The sequence below is a fragment of the Penicillium digitatum genome, chromosome 2 (assembly GCF_016767815.1).
Source record: "Penicillium digitatum chromosome 2, complete sequence".
In the NCBI taxonomy this organism is placed as follows: domain Eukaryota; kingdom Fungi; phylum Ascomycota; class Eurotiomycetes; order Eurotiales; family Aspergillaceae; genus Penicillium; species Penicillium digitatum.
The window spans coordinates 2905698-2926402 of NC_089385.1; the positions used below are offsets into that span (position 1 = coordinate 2905698).

Here is a 20705-nt window from a genome sequence, read left to right on the forward strand (position 1 = left end):
CGCAGTTCAGTTTCATACTCGACTCCGCATACAAAGGAACGCGGACATGCAGTCCAAGAAGTTAATTCAGAGAGAGGTGTAGAGGTGTAGAGGTGTGTTTCATTCAATCTGTCTCTTCCTACTACTTGTATCCTCCGACTCCCCAAGATTACATAATTAAATTACTTTGTAAAGACAGGACAGGCAAGGTCAATACGTAGTGGAAGGCGAGGTCCCCCCACTACAATAGTTACAGAGTCAGAATGTTGGTATCAAAAACATTATGTTAAGTCCAGTTTTACCCAGAAAGAGGGACGTTTTCAAACTGCTTCATCAAATCGTTCACCTGTTTCATGCTTGTCTCATCAAATCTTTCAAGCACACGTCCCGGCACAGTATTACGGTCCTCGCGCTTATCAGCTGGCCTGATTTTTTCCAAAATCACACTACAAAGCAGCCAGAACTCCAATGAATCTTCCATAAAGCCAGATCGCTTCCACATTTGGGGCAAAGAATCAGCATCAAGAACATCATCTGACTGGCAAAGGATATTTTTTCGGTGAGCCCAGACATTTCTCCAGTTTTGCAATGCTTTTTCAATTCTTTGAAAAGCTTCCGGAGGTGCCATTGCGTTTTGAAGGTGGAACACCAGCATATGTAAAGCTTTCAAAGGCGCTTGTTAGCAATCAAAGCCACACGAACCCGAGAAAATTTCAACTAACCAGTGATTAGAACGAAGAGGTTGATGATTCCAAAGTGAGCGTAAAGCTGTTTTTGCTCTTCGTGTAAATCCCGCTGGAACATTGTTTCAAGTACTGACGAAATGGAGTACTGAGGATGTTGAGGAACCTTTTCTGCCCATTTGCTCATGGCTGCGAAGCACTCTCTCCTGGTAAGGGCCTGGAAGCATTCTTCCGGGCAACTGATGCTCATTTTTAGTTCGGCGACGACCATTCTAGGAGGCATGTTGTTGAAAATCATAAAGCCCCCATCTAGGAGAAATATGTAATTCAAGGTCCTGTAAAATTAAAAGTTAGAAATTTGCTCGTTTGATTGAATCAAAAATTGGCAAACCGAATTTTTTCTTCCTTTTCAATGAAATCCTCCCATTGAAAGGATTGATAGTCACTTAGTAGCAACGTATCTAGGTGAATAACTGAAGCAGGTTGGAGGTCTCGAGCAATCTGGAACTCATTAGACGGGATCGTTCTGTGACACACGTAACTGCAGTATACGCAGAAGAGATTATATGGACAAAACATACTGCAATTAACGTATTATATCGATGTCGTCTGATTCGCCGCTTGTTGATATCTGAGCCCTCCCAATTTTGAAATAGGCAGACAAAATAAGCCGCCTGGAGAGATTTGAGGCGATTCGATGCACCCTGTATGTTCTGATTCCAATTCGATGTTGGAAATTCTTCCTCGAGCCACCGATCATTAAACACCATCTCTTCTATCGGATTGAACCACGCTCTTGCAATTTAATTGTCGTTCTTTTCTGGGGATAGGCAGGCCCCAATGATAACCATCGACGATAGAAGAGACGGTGGGACACTGAGCGGATCAAAGGTTGGTCTGTGAACAATAGGACAATTTGGGTACCACGAGGACCAGAAGATTCGTAGAAATTTGCAGATATTAGGAGGAGAGAAGAAGATTAAGCAAGTTTGCTCGACAAGTTCCGACCATTCAAGAGTGATTAAACTGTTCCTCGGTTTATGTTGAACGGTATCCCTCAGTCTATCAAGGATCTGCTGGCTTTTCAATGCCAGTGGATGATAAGACCAATCGTAAAGGCAGGGAAATTCTTGTGCCAAATGGAGCCTTGGAGTCTTTAAAGTTGATGAGCCATCCCATCCCCATGTTCTCTGCAGCATTCTGTCCGTGTTGCATGGTGTTTCCGTGTTAGTGGCTGTAATAGGTGTGCTAGAGGCATTGGAGGCACCAAAGAAGCTAGAGGCTTTTTTTGTCGTAATTTCCCAGTCAATTCCCTCCATCAAGGCAATCTGCTGTCGTTGAAACAGACTTCCACAACGAAAAGAGTTGGCAAACCCGTTTGCACTCGTAAGACTTGACAGGAAGTCAAATTTGACCAGTAAATTCTCATTGTCGGGACAAACCTCGGCCCAAGAGGCATTCCGTGATGATATCGAGAGATCAAGCGGCCACAATGTTGCTTCTATATATTCGAGGGATGGTAGGTACGGGGACATGTCTGGCGATAGAGCCGAGTTCATGTGGGCTAAGGAGGTAGGCTGTGCTAATTCTAGGAATGAAGGTTGAGTGTTCAGACCAGGAGGCCTCGCGAGCTGCCCATCTTCAGGATGCAACTTCGTCGAGGAACCAGAGCTGGGTGAATCTATCGTCATCTGCTTTTGCACGCCGTTGTAGGAGCACTCATTTTGCCTCGTGAGACATGTGCCACAAGGGAAGCACGAATCGCAGGCCCGTTTCAACTTGGAGCATCTATCGCATGCTCTCCTCTTCCTTCCGCTGACACGATTAGGGGAAAACGGGATACTAAAGCCCTTGTTCAGACGTGATTTGCACGACCTCCAGTGCCGCTTGAGTGCGTCACTTGAGTTTGATTTTTAGCTCCATTACGTTCTCAACACATCGGGTGGGACCTTACCGCCGATTGAAAGGCTGTCCACAGAATATACACGTGTATGGCCGAGGGCTCTCATCTAGGACCAGTGGAGAAATTAATAAGGATTTTGATGGGCAGTGTTCGAATCCAACCAATGATGGATGTCCGTGATGGGCTTACGAGTCAAGAGATGGACATCGCGCTCCAAATGTTGCAGACGGCAGAATTTGGCAGTGCAGAGAGGGCATTCCATACTGATATTAAGAATGGCTATTTAGAGATTTCTGGTGAAGAAGTCAGCTCATGAGTCTCAACGCGACTCGACCTGGTTGATGACAGCGATGGTGATGATAGTGATGATAGTGATGGTAAAGTGACATTATAATGCATCCAGAAACGGTTGATGCACTTCCATCGTGACCCGGGACTCCAGGAAGGCCCCGGAAGGCTCTGGGGCTCCTGGGCCGGTGTGCTTACCTCATCTGAGCATAGCCTCGGACCCCGGGGTACCTGTGATCTTCTTTGATGATCCTCTCTGCCTTTGCGGGGGTGGTAAATCCCCGCGGAGTTGCCACACTCTTCATTTTCAAAGCTGTGAATGGCTTGAATAAAATCGATTGTGATGTCATTATACGGTACTTCATCAGGAAATACTTGCCGTTCAATCCTGCCATCTCCACCTGTGCAGATACAGCACCGCAATGGTTTACCCTTCGACATCATTGCCAGTCTTTGGAACCTACTCAAAACTGCAAAAGTCCAAAGCACCTTGGAGCCCACTGCAATCATTGCAGCGAACAGCGATATCTATAGATAGAACAGCAACCAAGACTTGGTGACCTTGGTTGTCGCATCTTTGGGAGTGAACGGAAGAACTCCTTCACCCCGATTGGAAGACAGTCCAACAAGAGTTAGATGAAAGTAATTTGCAAGGATCTCCATTCCAGTCTCAAATTAGCAGACTTCCGTGGAACTCTAGTGGTTCTTTTGACCCCCCTTTCACCGAGCGTTGAGCGCGGCGTCAGTGCGCTCTGGCCCACGGAGAATGTCCACAGCCTAGCGGTAAATTCCCACACCACCGGCTAAAGACCAGGAAGACCGATTTCACCCAGACCATGGGCCTTTCAATATTGTCTTTCCCGTATTAGCACTGGTTGGAACCTGCGATACGGAACGGAAACAAAGCCCTGAGCCGAGCAAGTAGTTTAAAACTTCTTTTAAATAGTCTGTTCAGTCTCACTCATTCTAATTTCCCGTTTCCTCTTCACTCTTCTCTTTATTGTTTGGGACTACATCATTCGCCCTCTCTTTTTATTTCGACAAAATGTCCAAAGCCTCCCCGTCTGCCCAACCGTGGAAGTTCAAACCTTTGGTTTTGCCGCCAAAGTTGACGAACGGTGATTTCAATGAAATCATTCAAGAGATTAGTCAAATTGTCGGCACGGAAAATGTCGAAGTCATATTCTCGAAGGATCAGATTGAAGATGGATCTTACATGAACCCTAGACATACACATGATCCCCATCATATACTGGAACAGGACTACTTTCTTGCCTCGGCAATTGTTGCGCCTCGGAATGTCGCAAATGTACAGTACGGAACCCGGGAATACCAGGAATGAAGATTCTCAAAGAAACGCTGACGTTCTCGGACAGAGCTATTGTGCGACTTGCCAACAAGATCTCATTTCCCTTGTGGCCCATCTCCATCGGCAGAAATTCCGGATATGGTGGTTCTGCGCCGCGTGTCAGTGGTAGTATCGTGATTGACATGGGCAAACACATGAACAAGGTCCTGGAGGTCAACGTTGAAGGGGCCTATTGCCTGGTAGAGCCTGGTCAGTATTCAGAGCGTTCATTTCAACTTTCAACTTGTTTTCTGATCGTCGAATGTAAAGGTGTAACATTTCATGGTTTGTATGACTACCTTGTGGCCAACAATCTTCGGGATAAACTTTGGATTGATGTGCCAGATCTTGGTGGTGGTTCGGTTCTTGGCAATACCACCGAGCGAGGTGTGGGCTACACGCCCTATGGTGGTTAGTCACACCTAAGTGAAGGAAACCTCCAGTCGCGGTCTGCGGCCTATGCTTACACTGAATATCCCGCAGATCACTGGATGATGCACTGTGGCATGGAGGTCGTGTTACCGAATGGCGAGCTCCTTCGAACTGGTATGGGTGCTCTTCCAGACCCTCAACGCCCAGAGACTATGGGCCTGAAGCCAGAAGACCAACCCTGGAATAAAACCGCTCACCTCTTCCCTTATGGCTTTGGTCCATATATTGATGGACTATTCAGCCAGTCTAACATGGGAATTGTAACGAAGCTTGGCATGTGGCTAATGCCAAACCCGGGGGGATATCAATCCTACTTGATCACACTTCCCAAAGATGATGACCTGAAGCAAGCGGTTGACATCATTCGGCCTCTTCGTCTGAATATGGCACTTCAAAATGTACCCACCATCCGTCACATCCTCTTGGACGCAGCAGTGCTTGGCGATAAAGCATCATATTCGCCAAAGACCGAGCCTCTATCTAATGAGGATTTGGATAGAATTGCAAAACAGCTCAACCTAGGACGCTGGAACTTTTATGGAGCTCTCTATGTGAGCCCTTGGTGTCAGTGCTGTTCTGAATTTCCGTGCTAACGCCTCATAGGGACCTGAGCGGATTCGCAGCGCTCTCTGGGAAACTGTTAAAGAGGCCTTCTCGGTTATCCCTGGTGTTAAATTTTACTTTCCGGAAGAGACACCCGAGAACTCGATTCTTCGTGTCCGTGACAAAACCATGCAAGGTATTCCAACCTACGACGAGCTCAAATGGATTGATTGGATCCCCAATGGCGCCCATCTGTTCTTCTCTCCTATTGCAAAGGTAGCCGGGGAAGATGCAATGTTGCAATACGGAATCACCAAGAAGAGATGCCAAGAGGCTGGCTTGGACTTCATCGGGACCTTCACGGTCGGCATGAGAGAGATGCGTAAGTCAGCACAACAATCCCCCAGCAACTTTTCCGGTAATTAATCTTTGGGCCACTCTGTAGACCACATTGTGTGTATTGTGTTCAACAAGAAGGACAATGAGCAAAAGAAAAAGGTTCAGTGGCTTATCAGGACGCTTATTGATGACTGTGCAGCCAACGGATGGGGAGAGTATCGAACCCATCTGGCTGTTATGGACCAAATCATGGGAACATATAACTGGAACAATGGCAGTTTCTTGAAATTCAATGAGGTGATCAAAAATGCAATCGATCCCAATGGCATTATTGCCCCTGGAAAGTCGGGCATTTGGCCCGCGAAGTACAGTCAAGTGGGCTGGAAACTGTGATTGCGATGGAACTGAAATTTAGTATCTGTGGTCGGCAATCAGAGGTGATAGGGTTTTCCCGTTGGATATTCATCGTCCAGAGCCCTGTTTGGGGGCGCTGCATATTCTCGAGATAGAGCTACACCCGCTTCACCTAAATACAACAAAATGGTTTCCAAGTGTCCATTATCAACCATCTGAGTGCACACAATAGTCAGCAGATGTAAAAGTTCCCCACCCACAAATGTTGGATTGTAACTGTATAGGATTTCTCCATATTATAAGGTACATTATACACGTGCAGTGGGATATGCTAAATTAGCGAAATTGTGGGCGGCACCAGGCAAGCCATCTCTCACTTGCGATACATAGAAAGACTTCCTTGAACGTCTTACATCATATTTATATTCCACCTTTGGCAAGACACATACGACCATAGGGTGTGGAAAACAGGGCTTCCCGTCCGCTCAGCCGTACTTAAGCCACACGCCGGTGAGTTAGTAGTTGGGTGGGTGACCACCAGCGAATCCTCACTGTTGTATGTTTTTTTGATCTCTTTTCGTCTCTTTTCGATTCTGGATCCGTAGTTGCGTGAAAACAAAACGCTCTAAAATAAGAGAAAGGAGAACATCAACTTTGTTACTATCAGGCCATAGTTGCCTCCATGTCAGACCTATATAGCTTGCTCCGCTCAGAGACTCTGCTTATCCTTTGACCGGGGCCTACCCCCGAGCTGGAAGTACTCTCGGGAACCCTACCGCTGTCAGCACTACGTTCTCACTTTAAATGTCAACCCCAGCTCCCCAACGCCTGATCTGGTTGTGGGTTTTCTACATATTGCATTTACTCTTTTTCATAGCCTACGCTTCTCTATCTTCCTTCCTCCCTCAAATTATTTATGAACCTTTCAAACCGGGAAAATGAATCATATTCAATTGCTCAACAATGCGACCATCTATGCATGACCTTTTAATCAATCTTTCTCAAGACGAAGCAATCGCCTTCCGATGCACTGTGGAGCAAACCTTCGAAGATCATTCGTGTGGTGAGCGTCAGTACCAGCCTGGTCCTACCGCTGCCAATCGTCCCAATGGACAGAGTACACTTTTTCGTCCCTTCGCCTCGGATTCGAGCCTTGGCACCAAATTTGTTGTTGAATACCCAGCTGGTCCTGACGGCCAACAGGATCCAATCCGCGGAATCATCGTCTTGTGTGATGAGTAAGGCAACCCAAGTGGGATTCTCGCATCTGAGGAAGTAACTGGCTATCGTACCTCAATGAACGTTGTGGTTCCATTTTCATGGAGAAAACACGTTGGAAGTGTTGTGATTTTCGGCAGTGGCCTACAAGCTCTGTGGCATACCCGGCTAATTTTGACATTGAGAGACGAAGAAGTGAAGAATATCACCTTTGTTAGTTCAACGAAGGATCGGGTTGACAAACTGATCGCGACTGTGTCCGAAGAGAATCAAAAGCACTGGAGATCCCGTTGTTCCGTTGATTTCTTGGATAACACGACTTCAGACTTTCTGCTGAAACTTGAATCTCGCTTGAGCGATGTTGACTGCATTTTTTGTTGTACACCTTCAAGGAAGCCACTTTTTCCGACATCCCTCATAGACGATAACATATCCCGCAAGCCGTTTATCTCAGCTGTTAGCTCTTGGCAAGATGAGATGATTGAGTTGGACCCATCTTTGTTGAGGTCTGTTATTGCGAACAATAATAGATATAACCCTTTGACTAGAGAAACCAAGGGAGTGATTATTGTTAATGATCGAGATTTCGCCATTAGGAGTTATAGCGAGATCGTTCAAAGTCAGATAGCGTCAAGCGAAATTGTTAAAACCGGCAAGATCATCGCAATGAATAAAGAAAATGAAACACCAAAGCCGAGCAACGGATATATTGAAAAGCTAAATGACTTTCTTTCTGGGGTTTGTCCTCCTCTATCTGCATCAGATCTAGTCCGTCACCTAAAGCTACATCGCAGGTCTTTCTGACCTCGGCTTTCAAAACTTCATCATACAAACATGACTGCTGCCGGGTACGATACTCCTTCACGACAAGATCAAGAGGGCCTGGGATATGAAGTACAGGCAGGTCGATTGATAGAGTAGTGGCGTTCTCCAGAGACGGGGGCGTGGACGACCCGGCTTCCTTGTACGGTCCGTGTTGGAAGGACGTTTGTGATAGTAATACGAGGGCAGCTTGTCTCAGATGCAGTACGGGTATAAAGCCTCGGTCTTTCAAGCCGCTGCCTCTCCGCTCTATAAAGATCTGTTCGCGAATCATCTCAGGCAGCCCAAGTACACCGAGTAAGAGCCAATTAACTATGCTTTTTTTTTCTTCTAATGACAGCATAGATCTTGTACTCGCTTAAGTAATCCCTTCTGGGCCAGCAAGTTATGGGTCGATTCTTGCCAAGATTTACCCCTTCCACCTCGTATCGGACAAACCTCCAGAATGACTACCATTATGCCCCGTGGATATCGTTCCACCACCGAACACTATTTCGACGAAGAACAAACCGAAGCCATTGTTCGAACCACCGCCTACCACCGCAGAGACTATTGTCTATCCGTCATCTGGTTCTCGCCCCGTGAACACGTCGATATTCGCCTGTCAATAGCAACCCCCTTTCAGCGGACATCAAATGTTGGAGTCGGCTCTCTCGACCGGCTACCCCTCGAGCTCTTATTTGACACGTTACACTGTCTGGACATGCATTCTCTGTTCAAATTTCGACAATTAAATCTCCGATCAAGACAAATGGTAGATTCTCTCAGCCAGTATCAGAGGGTAGTCTCTTATGGTCTGAACCTCTTCTGTGCTTTGTTACGAACACGACTTGCCATCGGCATTTCTCTACTTGACTTTTACAACGCATTATGTACTAAAGCGTGCAGTTTTTGCGGCGAATTCGGCGGTTTTATATCCCTCCTAGTTTGGAAGAGGTGCTGTTTTAATTGCCTCCAGTGGTCTTCGGAAACCCAAGTGCGGACTCTCGCCTCAGTCCGAAAGCAATTTCACATGACTAAAGCCGACTTAGACCAACTGAGGTCATTTAAGGCCTTGCCTGGAATATACTCGATGAATGAATCTGTACAACATTCCCGCATTACGATCGTTTCTCTCCATCAGGCCACTCTGGCTTGCAGACGGCAACCGTTTAGACTTCCGCAAGCCCAATCAGCGGGCTTAGACCGAAACCAAAAAATCAATTTCATGGGATCGTGTGCACTTCCGTATTACGACAAACAGACTTACAGAGCGGAACGCGGAATCTCGTGTGCTGGGTGTCAACTTGGTATTGAAAAAGGCATTATCGGTACCAAGAGCACGAAATGGGGATACGAGGCTTGAGATAAAGTGTATGCGCAAGAGAGCTTTATGGAGCATTTTCAGTGGTGTGAACAGGCACAGCTCCTGTGGAGATCGAGTGACGAGGGTAAAAATCGGCCACCCGAGCTGCCTGTGTCCGCTCGGACAGGAGGCTACTTTCGAAGAAGAGAATGACAATCATGTGGAGTCCATATACTTATGTATTGCAGCCACATTCACTGAAATTACAAAGGAGAACCCAGAAAGCGGACATAATCCATCTATCTCAGCGTGCAATGCTGTACTTCATTCCTCCATGATTTGTCCCATTTGATCCATGAATTTCACCTCTGCGTCTGGCTTGACAAGGTGCCTTGAACAGTAATTGGCCGAGTTTTTGCCAAATACCTTTCTGACTGGATGGCATTTGACGTTTGTTCCTTGGCGCTCCAAACACTGCTCGAACTCCCACTCCTTCTTGCTGCCACACGTATATTGGATATACTTTGAATCGCACATTTTGACCTGTTAGGGTATCGGAAGTTAATCGAGACTTAGATATGGGGAATAGTCTTCTCCTTACTATTTTCTGCTGTCAAACAACTTGTACGTTCGCTGATAATCGGTAGAAGCGACTAGTGCATAAATAGAGCTTCACTTGTGCGATCGAGAATCTTGTATAGCGATGGAGGGCCGTTCTAAATGTTTGCTTCTTGCTGATTCAATAATAGAAGAGCTCAACTGAGAACTGATGCTACTACTGTTTGAATGTTGCCCCAAGCCACCATTTAATATCTGCGACGCCGAATATTGCCTCGGTTCCTGTTGGCTCAGGAAGCGCTTGGGAGAATTTGGGGCTGGCGGCTCTAGTACACTGAGATAAAGACAAGGAAGGTAACACAGATGCATGGTCGTCATTTGTTATTTGACTCCATTTTCTCCAAATTCAGAGAGAAAAAAACACCTGGACCAATGAAGGATCCACAAAGAGTGGGGTTTTGTAGAGTTTGGTGTTTCAGGTACCCACGGAGCTAAAATCACTACTGCAGCAGACTCTGTAAACATGATCACCTGCTGAGTTCTCGACTCGATTTACATGCACAAGTTGCACTGAACGCTGATATGTATATGTGGCTGAATTAATTGAGCAAATTGCCGTCGAGTCCTTGCCGCTGAGCTGAGACGGTGGCCGGGGCTAGACTACCCTTGCCTGCTTTACCCCGCTCGACATTCCTGACAATCCCATACATTCCAAGGATGTCGATCATTTTAGACAATAGAGTACCTTACCATCTTCTTCCGAAAGTAGAAAAGTAGAAAAATAGCAAACACAGCGGTGGTTCAGGTAATTTCAAACATATATTATAAACCCAGTTTTCGATCATAGTGAGATGCATTGATGGATATGTCTCCCTACCAACATCCAGAGAAGCCAATGCATCCGGTTGTTCTCTCCATGGAAGTGGATGATGAAGATTCTTTTGAAAGTGAATATCGACTGCGAATCGGAAATTACGTCAAATATATCATCATATCTCCCAAAACTTTCGACAGAGACACGCTTTCATTCCCTATTCAGTCCCTGCCAAGTCTTCCTTGGTACGATGAGTGGACAGTTGCCCACATTTCGCGAGACGAAGCCAGCGGCGACTTGAGAACTTCCATCTCGAACCGACCATTAGCCGGCGTCAAGTGTCAATGGCACCACGCCCTATTTGATTGCCTAGAGTTAGAGAGAACCAAGCTGCTCACGGCATCGGCATTCGAAGCAATCTCGCATCCGATTCTCCCAATCATCTTCCAAACGCCAGCGACCGTTATCGCTAAAATAGCTCGTTTCGAATGGGAGATTCCTCGCATCGAACGGGAAACAAGAGCATATCAACTGCTGAAGTATTCCGGGCTGACGCCACGCTTCCTCGGCCATATTCATGAAAATGGACGCATCATGGGATTTCTATTGGAGAAAATCGAAGGACGACCTGCTTCTATTCAGGATCTGGATATCTGTGAAGCAACTTTGAGAAAACTCCACGAATTGGGATTTTTACATGGAGATGCGAACCGATATAACTTTCTCGTCGCGGAAGAGGGGGTAAAACTTCTTGACTTTGAACGCCTTCAGGAAAATGCTAGTCGGGAGTCAATGCACAAGGAGTTAGAGAGTCTACGTCTCGAACTGACTGACGAGTCCGGGCGTGGCGGAGGTTTCATAGTTCAGGATGATAGCAATCGAAAATGACTTAGCATGACCCTGAATCGCTGTCAAGGATGCTATTTAATGGTCAACTTTGCCTATCTCATAGTCCCTCGATTGTCCAAACTTTCCATCCTCTGATTCACACAGATAATAGCGAGGCGGAAAGCTTTAGTTTATGGTTTCAAACCGTCATGATCAATTCAAAATGTAGTTTTTGTTTAACCAACCAGTATCAGGTTAAGATGAGCCAGTGAACAGCAATCTCAACTCATCTGGACCCACCTTTCATAGCTCACTTAACTACTAATGATGGCGCTTGAAGCCATTTAAGACTGTACGGGTGTTCCTATATTGTCTATTGTACAAAGCTTGAGTAATTTTATCTTCAGACTGTTAATTGATGTCTCTCCCCTTAGGAGGTGTTCTGCTATATTTTCGCAGTGAGTGGCCTACACTAAATGCGGGTAGGGGAAATAATTACATACCCATTTTGAATCAAATTTTACTTTGTGACTTAGCAGATTTGAAGTGTGCCTAACGAGCCTCTGGGCCAACACACCTCTGGATATGAAATACAAAACAGCGACTACCCAGTTCGAATCCATTAATAGAGGACGAATAATTGCTGGCATGATCTAGACCTCGCCAAAATCGCGGGTCCCTTGACCGGAAACCCGCCAAGAGGGTTATGTTGGAAGATCACGTGACCACCACTGTTTGCTCCCAGTACTTAGTCTCAGTCATAGCATGTAGATAGTTTCTCTCTCTCTCAACGCATCAAGAGATTTCCAGTTACATCTACATTCATCGTAGATCTCTAGTATCTCTAACAGGTTATGAGCCTCGCGCTTTCGAGTCCTCTACATAACTGTACAGACTCGAAACCCTGGTTTTCCTCCCATTGGTGTACTGCGTCGCACCACCCCACTGTGGAACCTCTGTGGTCTCGTTTTGACCCCACAAATCAGAGTTTTCATCACCCTATTGGACGAGATAAACACCTCGCCTATGTTGTAACCGTGCCAAGCGCCCAACTACCCAGGATGGGTGGTTGGGCGCTTGGCACGGTTACTGGTTGAACTGCGCTGGCATTGACAAGGTTGATCATATGATTGACTGTAATCTTGTTACTGGCTCTCCAAACTCTGTCTTTGCTACACAGAGAGAGATCATACCTATCTCCATCGATCTGGCACATCGTCGAGCTTGTCACGCCGGCGAGGAGCGTGTACGAAAGATGGAGATATTTGCTGACGGCGTCAAGCTAAAGAAAGGCGCCAGCGTCACCTTTCCTTGTGCTCCTTGCATTAAGGGTAAGGGCCACGCATTACATTTTGGCAAAGAACGATCTATTAGATCAAAGCCTGGCGAGTTCATTCATCTAGACGTCTGGGGACCGATCTCTATCGCGTCTCACGGAGGTGAGCATTATTTCGTGACATTTACGGATGATGCGACCCGATTTACATGGCTGTTTCTACTAAAAATCACGATCTCAAGTCACCGAGGTCTACATACAATTGGAGACCTATTTGAAGACTCAGTTTAACTACGTCATCAAGAAGGTCCACGGCGATGATGCTCCAGAGCATAAACCACTTGCTGCTTACCTTGCTAGCAAGGGAACGGTATGGGATCCAACTCCTCCCTACACCAAGCAACTGAATGGTGTCGCCGATATCAAAAATCGTCATCTTGTTGAGCCGTTAGTCGCTGTTATGGCCGAGTATCAGCTTCCAAAATATCTTTGGGGACTTCTTCTTGGTGGAATCAATTACACCATGAATCGCCTCTACGCGTCGAAGATTGGCATGTCTCCTTACGAAGCCTTTTTCGGCAAGAAGCCAAATCTCTCAAACCTTCGTGCTCTCGGTTGTCAATGCTGGTTTCTCATCCCAAAAGAGAAGCGAAATACAAAGCTAGATCCTCTCATGGAGGAGGCAAGGCTGCTCGCTTACGACGAAGGAGACAACTATGTGGTCTACAACGTCCGTACCAAGAAGATTGAACGTTCGCGGAACGTCATTTTCAATGAGAATCCTTCTCCGGCAAGTCTGCCTGACCCTGCCTATGATCTTAATATTACAGGCATGAACCAAGAACATGAATATGATTCGCAGGATCGTTATATCCCAATCGATTTCCTACGTCCTCTCCTCGAGAATCCGTTTAACATACGATCTACCTCCCCACCCTCTCCTACGGTCGAAGATGATCCCGAGGATCAAACGAGGGCTCCGAATGCTCTCGACCCGTCGAATCCCGCGCTCTTTGAAGAAGATCTTGCGTGGTCAAATGATGAAATGGCGGGTAGTTTTGGCAGGTGTGTGGTGGAACAAAGGGTGGATACTGACTGGTGCCCACTTTGAAGCAGGTGGGCGAGGGGTTCTTGTCGAACCACAGCCTGTTTCCCGACAGGTTGTTAATATGGACATTCCCCTGGAAACAACCATTGATATATCTCAGGAAGATCCTCTGCACGATGACGAGTATCATGATCAATCACCATTACAGCATGATCAAGCAACTTTTGAACATATTTTCTCTCGCCTAGATCCGGTACCGGATGACAGGAGTCGAGATCAAAGCTATGTTCAACCCATTCAGCGTATTCAAAGCAACCGGAAGAAATACTCTAGAAATCCCCACTATTTCAAAATAAGCGTTCCTCCCGCTTTCCTAGCCAATATAAATCGATGGCAGGATAACCCATTTTCATTCTTTACGGAAGGCAGTCTTCACATTGATCCAACTGAATCACCTCTCTTCCAACTCTACATTTATCTCAAAGACCTAGAAGGGAGAAGGGAGAAGGACATACTACGCTCTCGCCTGATCAAAGTGTTATACTACCGTTTGAAAAACAGGCTATGCATTAACAATGTCCGTCCCAATGATGTGGAGATAGTGGCCCAGATAATTTCCAAAACTGGCACCATGAGGGGTGACCTTAAAGAGGTCAAGGAAACTATCTCCAAATGGATCAAGGAAGGCAAGAGACTCGATGTTCTATGCAAAGATATCAGCAGAACCGATTCTTTGGAAAACAAACACCTAGGTGTTTTGTTTTGCTTGCCTTATGATACCCACGATAAATAGTAAGTTTTCTTGTTTGGTACAATAGGCAAACGCTGACCATTTCGTAGTATCCATAGCTCAAGGTTCGACGGGGAATCCCGATCCAGGGAGATAAGCCACCTCCACGATCGTGGTATACTACGCGTCGAGGGAAAAGAGAGTATTGATGCTGTGGCTAGCGAAATATTTGGTGTTTTGTGGCAGAATGTTGAAAATTCAATACAAGACATTGCATCCGTATCAAATTCAAGTAAGGGGAGGGGTAGGGGGGAATAAGGCCAGCGGTGGATTGGGCACCACTGACTTGAGTCACATGATCTGGTCTTCTGAAACCAGACAGCCATAGTTGCCGTAAACAACGTCGCGAGTAGCCCACCCCCAAGTCTCTGTTTTTCGCTCAGCAGCAGATCAAAAGACTTGGAAGAACATTTCATATTTGCCACAAAATCTGGTTATCTAATTATTGCAGCCCTTGCCATTTTCACACCCTGCTATCGGGTCGAAAATGCGTATATTAAGGGCTACTGTTTGATCAACAGCATCAACGATGCATGAGGTACAGGATTGGTTACTTTGGAACGCTGTCACTTTTGCCCCTACCGACTTTTCTGCAGGCATATAGCTGGATCGGGGTCATAACACGAAGTCAAGTTTGCTAGCGAGGGACCAATGCCATACACTGAAATCGTCTTTCGGCGTACCGGTGCTGATACTTAAAATAAACACAAATGAAATAAAACGCAAGAGGGTCCACAAGTGGAAGTGTGCCGCCCCGTGGCCCAACGACTAAAATTAAAGAGTGGTATCGGAAATTAACAATATACAAGGTTTTGGGCCGCGCTATGCGCGGCCTCCCTCCCTTGCTAAGCCCTTGTACATAGAAAATTAAGCTAACAACATATATTAGAGAAAGAACAACCACAATTCTGCCATTTTTAGTAAGTTATCTCCTTTCTCATGGTCTATCCATTATAGTCTTCTCTTTTGGAGCTTGGAGACCTAATTCTATAGGGACTTTATAGCCCTTGTACATGCAATGTCAGGTATATCCTCCGTCTTCTTAAGAAGGTAATGTGTAACCCAGTCAATTTGTATATAGCACAGATACATGTCAATGAACAAAAGGTAGGCATAGGTCAAATGTCGGTATTTTTTAAAAAATATAGAGGGTAATGTAAGTATATTGTTCTGCAGTTGGCTACATTACATGCTACTCGGCGTTAATTAATTGGGAATACGGATCCCGACGCCTTAATGATGAGCAAAGACCTATAGCTACATACCATGATAAGGATCAACGTAAGTCTACATACACGCAATGAATACCCTATACATATCCCAACCACGCTAACGGCGCCTACGCCTCTTAGACGTGTCGTCGGTCTCGGTTTCAACTGCAATCTAACGGTCAGCATGACCATCATTATCTGCAGTGGCCGTGGATTTCCTTGACTTCCGGGACTTCTTCTTCTTCCTCTCCGGTTCTGGGACTGGAGAAGGAGAACGCCGCCGTTTCGGGGACTCCGGAGGTGGAGACCCGTCTATTGACGTAGGATCATAATCATTATAAACGGAAGATTCACCTGGAGAAGAAGGTATAGAAACCGCTCGGATTTGTGGTGAAGGTGTATCCTGGCGAGGGGAAGGGCTAGTAGTGGGGGATTCATTACGTGATATGGTAGTCCTAGGGGTTGAGGGCTTATCTGGCATTAACAATGTATTGTAACATTCAGATGGACCTGGAAGCACACCGAGAGAGAGGGAGCTACCGTAGCGATCAGGAAAAAACCTTTCACACATCAAGCACATTGATCGCCAAAAAATGAGTTTGAGATAGAGCTGGCAGGCCAGCTCACAGCTTTTTTCTGTTAATATACAAGGCGAGCGTGCCCAGGGAACCGAGGATGACTGCCAACGTCACCATTGGCCGCTCATCGACCAACTTTTGAATAAAACGAAAACCTTCCATGGAAGAAAGTCTTGTGTTTAGAGACTCACGGGCTGGCGAATGTAAGGCGATTGAATCCAGTGCTCGTAGCAGGCTACGAGCGTTTGGAAACCCTCCGTCCACCCAGCAGTCTTCAATGATTGAGCCAAGCCAAACATTTTCAGTGCTGGGAAGGAACTCTCTCCGCGGCCAGGTCGCTCGACCATCAGTTGGAGGGTTGTCTTTGAAAAGATCGATTTCGCATTTCTGACCAGTCACAACTTCATAGATAACTGCCCCAAGAAAGCCGAGGTCTATTCGAGTCGTGTATCCGTTATCATCAACAGTGTCTATATCGGTATCCAAGGGTAGAAGAGATGCTTCGGAGAAATCGCAGAATTTGATTGTCATATCTGAATCGAGAAGGAAGTTTCGACTGGCAATATCTGCCACAAGCACACGTTGGTCGTGGATATATTCGAGTGTGCGAGCCATTTCACGAAACCAAGAGAGTTGGAGTTGTTGAGGCGGCTGATTGGTTTCCAAGTAGGTCCGAAGATTTCCATTTGCCATGTAAGCAAGTTGGGTAGCTTCTTTTGAGAAACCAAGGCAATTTACAATACCACCACATTGGGGATTGGATGATTGGAAACGACGATAGACATCTTGTTCACGTTGGATGACTTCAATGTTCATCTCAACCTCTACATCCGAGCTCCAACAATATCTCAGAGGCGTCTTAACGGCCAGGCCGTCACGTAACACCACAACCGCTGAAGATCCAGATCCAAGGACTTGCTCCAGAGGTATAGAATCTCCGGAGAGATCTAGAAAGGGAGAGACCATATTGATTGTTGACAATGAAAGGAACGAGCTTTGGACTGGATTTACTACAGTAGAGGTGGAACAAGGGGTGATCGCCTTTATAGGTACATTTTCATAGTCACATGACCAAATCCCATCCCCTAGATCTCCCGACATCCTTTCCAGATATCTAGCTCTGAGTATCAAGCTCAATGTGCTTGGAATTGATACGATCATCGGTGTTTGGGACAGTTTTGTTTGCGTCCAGTCGAACTGCCTTGGCTTGTAGGGGTCAATTCGTCGCATACTTTGCCACGCGCTTCGGCCGGTTTACACCACTGGATGTGGTCACGATCGGGGTCGAAATGGATGCAGTTGCCTTCGGCTTTTCCCTTGCAATCGACGAAGGTAGTAGGAGTCTTCCAGCGTTCCCAGCACATCTTGCTTTGGGTCTATAAGTTGAAATCCGAAGAAGGTCATTCAGCGAGACGATGGTCTGAAATAAATTTTAAACGGTTGCAACTTTTCGAGTTTTGCTTTTTGGTTCAATATTTTATTTGATGAGAAGGCCGAAGATGGCAGTGTTTAAATACAGAAATTCGATGAGTTCTGGGAATTTGCAGTGCGTTTGTGTGCATTCAGGTTGCATGCAAGCCTCCGTAATGAGCCATGCGCCGAAACCAATTTACGAGCTATGTAGGCCTAGTCTGTAGAGCGGGGCATATAGGCTTTTAATATTCCATTCCGGGCGAATTTATTTTGGTTCTTGACAGACTCGACCAACTAGGCAAAATGTAAAGTCTTTAATTCCCAGACCTTCACAGAATTTCTCGAGATGAGAACGAGGTACCTTGCACAATTTCGTTTCGGCAAGACAGATTCGACCGGGAATAGGAAAAAGGCTAGGCTTCGCCTCGTCCCCTCGTCATAAGGCGGGCAAGCCCTGGGATCTTACACTCTCACTTTCTCCGATTCCTGTAGGACAGGTAATGCAAGCTACTAGTTGGGCAGTTCCATTCTGTACCAGTAATCGTTTTTTGCCGCCTCCACAGACCTCGCACTATTCCATTTTGGTCGATTTTGTCTGGTTCTTTGTAAAAGTCGACCGAAATGGAATAGTTCAAAGCTAGCCCCGTGTGACCTCATAGCAGGGACCGGGGAGGTCTCGCAGTCTCGTGCTATCCATTTCAAGGAAACCTGTCAGGCTCTTGACATAATTTGACTATAAAGGAATAGTGCCAGACTTGGGTGTTAAATTTCTGTCTTTGCTCAGATTCTGCTTCCTCGCCATCGCTTCCCATCATGCGTGACCCACTGCATTGGCCTATATGGTCATACATCTGGCAGTCAAGTCTCTCCACATTTGTGATCTGGACAGTGGGGCATCTTCTCCATATCAATTTCAGTCGGAAGGAAAGAAATCCTTCAAGTGGACAAGGAACAACAAATGCCTGTATGTTCTAGGACAACAGCTCATCTGTTACGGATATAAACATTTCCGAACAATCCGTAACACAAAGCACAAACGACCAGCAACTTTTGATCATTGGTATATTTGCAGAAGTCTTCCTTCTAGGGAAAAAACCATCAGAAAAGTACCTCGCGATGAAAGCGAAAAAAAAATGCAACCAATCATTCGCGAAACCATCATCCACGAATTGCCGAATGCACATCAAGAGGCGGCAATAGCGTGAAAAATCTCGATACGAAATATTATCAGCACGGTGACTTTGCAAGCTACTGCCAAAAGAATTTAATCACTTCTGAACTTCAGTCAAAGTGGTTCCAGCAAACTTTGGAAGCTGTTGTTGTTTGCCACTCATTTGGTGTTATCCACTCGGACTTAGCGTCGCGGCAATTCTTTGTGGACGATCACTTTAATCAACGCTTGGGTGATTTCAACTTTTCTCAGTGCGTTGGGAACCCAGCGTTGCATCACATTGTCTACCTTGTGATTACGAACTGCCAAAAAGGAGCCTTCTGATATTTTTGCTCTAGGGTCCATCCTATATGAACTAGTCACTGGCAAAGCTCCATATGGGGAGTTGGATAAGATAGAAACCAATAATCTTGATTGTATCAAGGCACAAATCCGACGTCAACATAGGGTGGTGGATTTTGAGATTGAATTACGATACGAAAGCAGCAGTTCCCGGACGTCACAAGCATTTATTGCAGAAACATCATACTGGGTTGCTGGAGAGGGCAATTTGGCACAGCAAAGGAAGCGCTGGACATGTACTTACAATTGATGGGTGACTAAGGCGCTTTTCTCTAATCAAATATATAACGTCGATACCGTCAATCGAAGCTTGGATCGATTATACCTAAAATGCGATATGGTGACCTCAGTATATTCAATCTTGGGGGGATCTGAATCATGAACTCTGAGATTCACGTGGAAGCAACTGCGCCAATCTTTCGTTTTCTACTCCGATGGTGACGTGCCAACGCTATTTATAGTCAAACCTAGGTATACAGTAACATCAAACTTTGCAAAAGCCTGCCTACTTAGACTTAGACATGAACGATTCTATCCATAAAATAAAGAGGTCGTCTCTCCCTGGACATACAGATATCTTACCAGTTCAGGCCTTAGCGTGTCAGGGTGCTGATGCGAATATAAGCCACTCATTCCCAGATGAGACGTTTCTGTCTCGCTTCACATCTAACTCAATTGCTGTGGCATCAAGCAATGGACATCGGAAATCTACTCAACCAACAAAGACCCTCATTCAATCCGGATCATATGCAGCCGCCAAAGCAACAGTCAAGCCGCCAAGACTCTCCAATTCCATGCATATTAGACCTCAAAACAGGCTCACTGGTTGAGGAAGATAAACGGAAAGCGAACCGCGACGCATCACGGCGATCCCGTAACCGAAAGCGTGAGAACAAACAACATGACCTGCTTGTGAGTTCACAGATCAAATGTCTCAAATCCCGGTGTGCCTTTTATGAATCTGAACGCGACTATTTCCGCGATGAGCTTCACCGTTATATACACTCAAGTCAATTGCCACCACGACCACCGACCCCACAGCCGATACCATGCATCTCACCACAATCATCAAGCTCCCCAACACAACTTGAGAAGACTGATCCGCACGGGAGATACATATTTGAAGACATTACTGAACGACGCTATCTTTATCTCTTTAAGTTCGATATGTGTTTGTTGTCGAGGAAAATCATGTACAGTGAATTCAGTCAGTTGTCACTAGGCTCAAGCTACATGAATAGTAAACTGAAAAGAAGTTATTAAAGCCTGGAACTTGTCTTTTAGCCAAGAACTTCGTGTGACACAGACCTAGGAAAACTAAACATATGGATATACCAAATTTTATCCAACAAGCCAAAGCTTTGGGATTCGTCGAAATAATTATAGGGTCTTGAACACGGAATGATACTAGCTAGTAGACTTGCCATCACTCAACGGCAACTTGGTATTCTTCGTCTTTTCTTGTTTACATTTTTATATAAA

General features: G+C 45.8%; 7 protein-coding genes and 1 non-coding gene across 8 annotated transcripts; 6 read left to right on the plus strand and 2 right to left on the minus strand.

Annotated features, from left to right (window-relative positions):
- Positions 1-277: 277 nt before the first annotated feature.
- Pdw03_7072 (Zinc finger, C2H2 type domain containing protein) lies at positions 278-2827 on the minus strand (the record flags this gene model as incomplete). Its single annotated transcript, XM_066101546.1, has 7 exons — positions 278-642; positions 702-997; positions 1054-1163; positions 1244-1375; positions 2105-2561; positions 2617-2671; positions 2755-2827. The coding sequence occupies 7 exons, from the start codon at positions 2825-2827 to the stop codon at positions 278-280; spliced, it is 1488 nt and encodes a 495-aa protein (XP_065956629.1).
- Positions 2828-3898: 1071 nt separating this feature from the next.
- Pdw03_7073 (vanillyl-alcohol oxidase) lies at positions 3899-5908 on the plus strand (the record flags this gene model as incomplete). The annotated part of the gene is made up of 6 exons (XM_066101547.1): positions 3899-4167; positions 4230-4411; positions 4472-4612; positions 4685-5184; positions 5237-5558; positions 5622-5908. 6 exons carry the CDS (start codon positions 3899-3901, stop codon positions 5906-5908), a joined length of 1701 nt encoding a protein of 566 aa, XP_065956630.1.
- Positions 5909-6316: 408 nt separating this feature from the next.
- On the plus strand, positions 6317-6432 carry Pdw03_rRNA23. The gene has a single exon (XR_010715619.1). It is a non-coding gene; the product is annotated as a 5S ribosomal RNA (ribosomal RNA).
- Positions 6433-6832: 400 nt separating this feature from the next.
- On the plus strand, positions 6833-7111 carry Pdw03_7074 (Proline utilization protein PrnX; the record flags this gene model as incomplete). The annotated part of the gene is made up of 1 exon (XM_066101548.1): positions 6833-7111. The coding sequence occupies one exon, from the start codon at positions 6833-6835 to the stop codon at positions 7109-7111; it is 279 nt and encodes a 92-aa protein (XP_065956631.1).
- An 810-nt stretch (positions 7112-7921) lies between these two features.
- Positions 7922-8959, plus strand: Pdw03_7075 (cyclin f-box; the record flags this gene model as incomplete). The annotated part of the gene is made up of 5 exons (XM_066101549.1): positions 7922-7935; positions 8189-8206; positions 8255-8596; positions 8868-8885; positions 8941-8959. The coding sequence occupies 5 exons, from the start codon at positions 7922-7924 to the stop codon at positions 8957-8959; spliced, it is 411 nt and encodes a 136-aa protein (XP_065956632.1).
- Positions 8960-10668: 1709 nt separating this feature from the next.
- Positions 10669-11454, plus strand: Pdw03_7076 (alpha-galactosidase a; the record flags this gene model as incomplete). Its single annotated transcript, XM_014678779.2, has 1 exon — positions 10669-11454. The coding sequence occupies one exon, from the start codon at positions 10669-10671 to the stop codon at positions 11452-11454; it is 786 nt and encodes a 261-aa protein (XP_014534265.2).
- A 1066-nt stretch (positions 11455-12520) lies between these two features.
- Positions 12521-15045, plus strand: Pdw03_7077 (uncharacterized protein; the record flags this gene model as incomplete). Its single annotated transcript, XM_066101550.1, has 7 exons — positions 12521-12833; positions 12913-13040; positions 13416-13722; positions 13784-13830; positions 13879-14510; positions 14559-14740; positions 14960-15045. The coding sequence occupies 7 exons, from the start codon at positions 12521-12523 to the stop codon at positions 15043-15045; spliced, it is 1695 nt and encodes a 564-aa protein (XP_065956633.1).
- A 1297-nt stretch (positions 15046-16342) lies between these two features.
- Pdw03_7078 (Serine/threonine-protein kinase HT1, putative) lies at positions 16343-17263 on the minus strand (the record flags this gene model as incomplete). The annotated part of the gene is made up of 1 exon (XM_014678777.2): positions 16343-17263. One exon carries the CDS (start codon positions 17261-17263, stop codon positions 16343-16345), a length of 921 nt encoding a protein of 306 aa, XP_014534263.2.
- Between the last annotated feature and the right edge of the window lie 3442 nt (positions 17264-20705).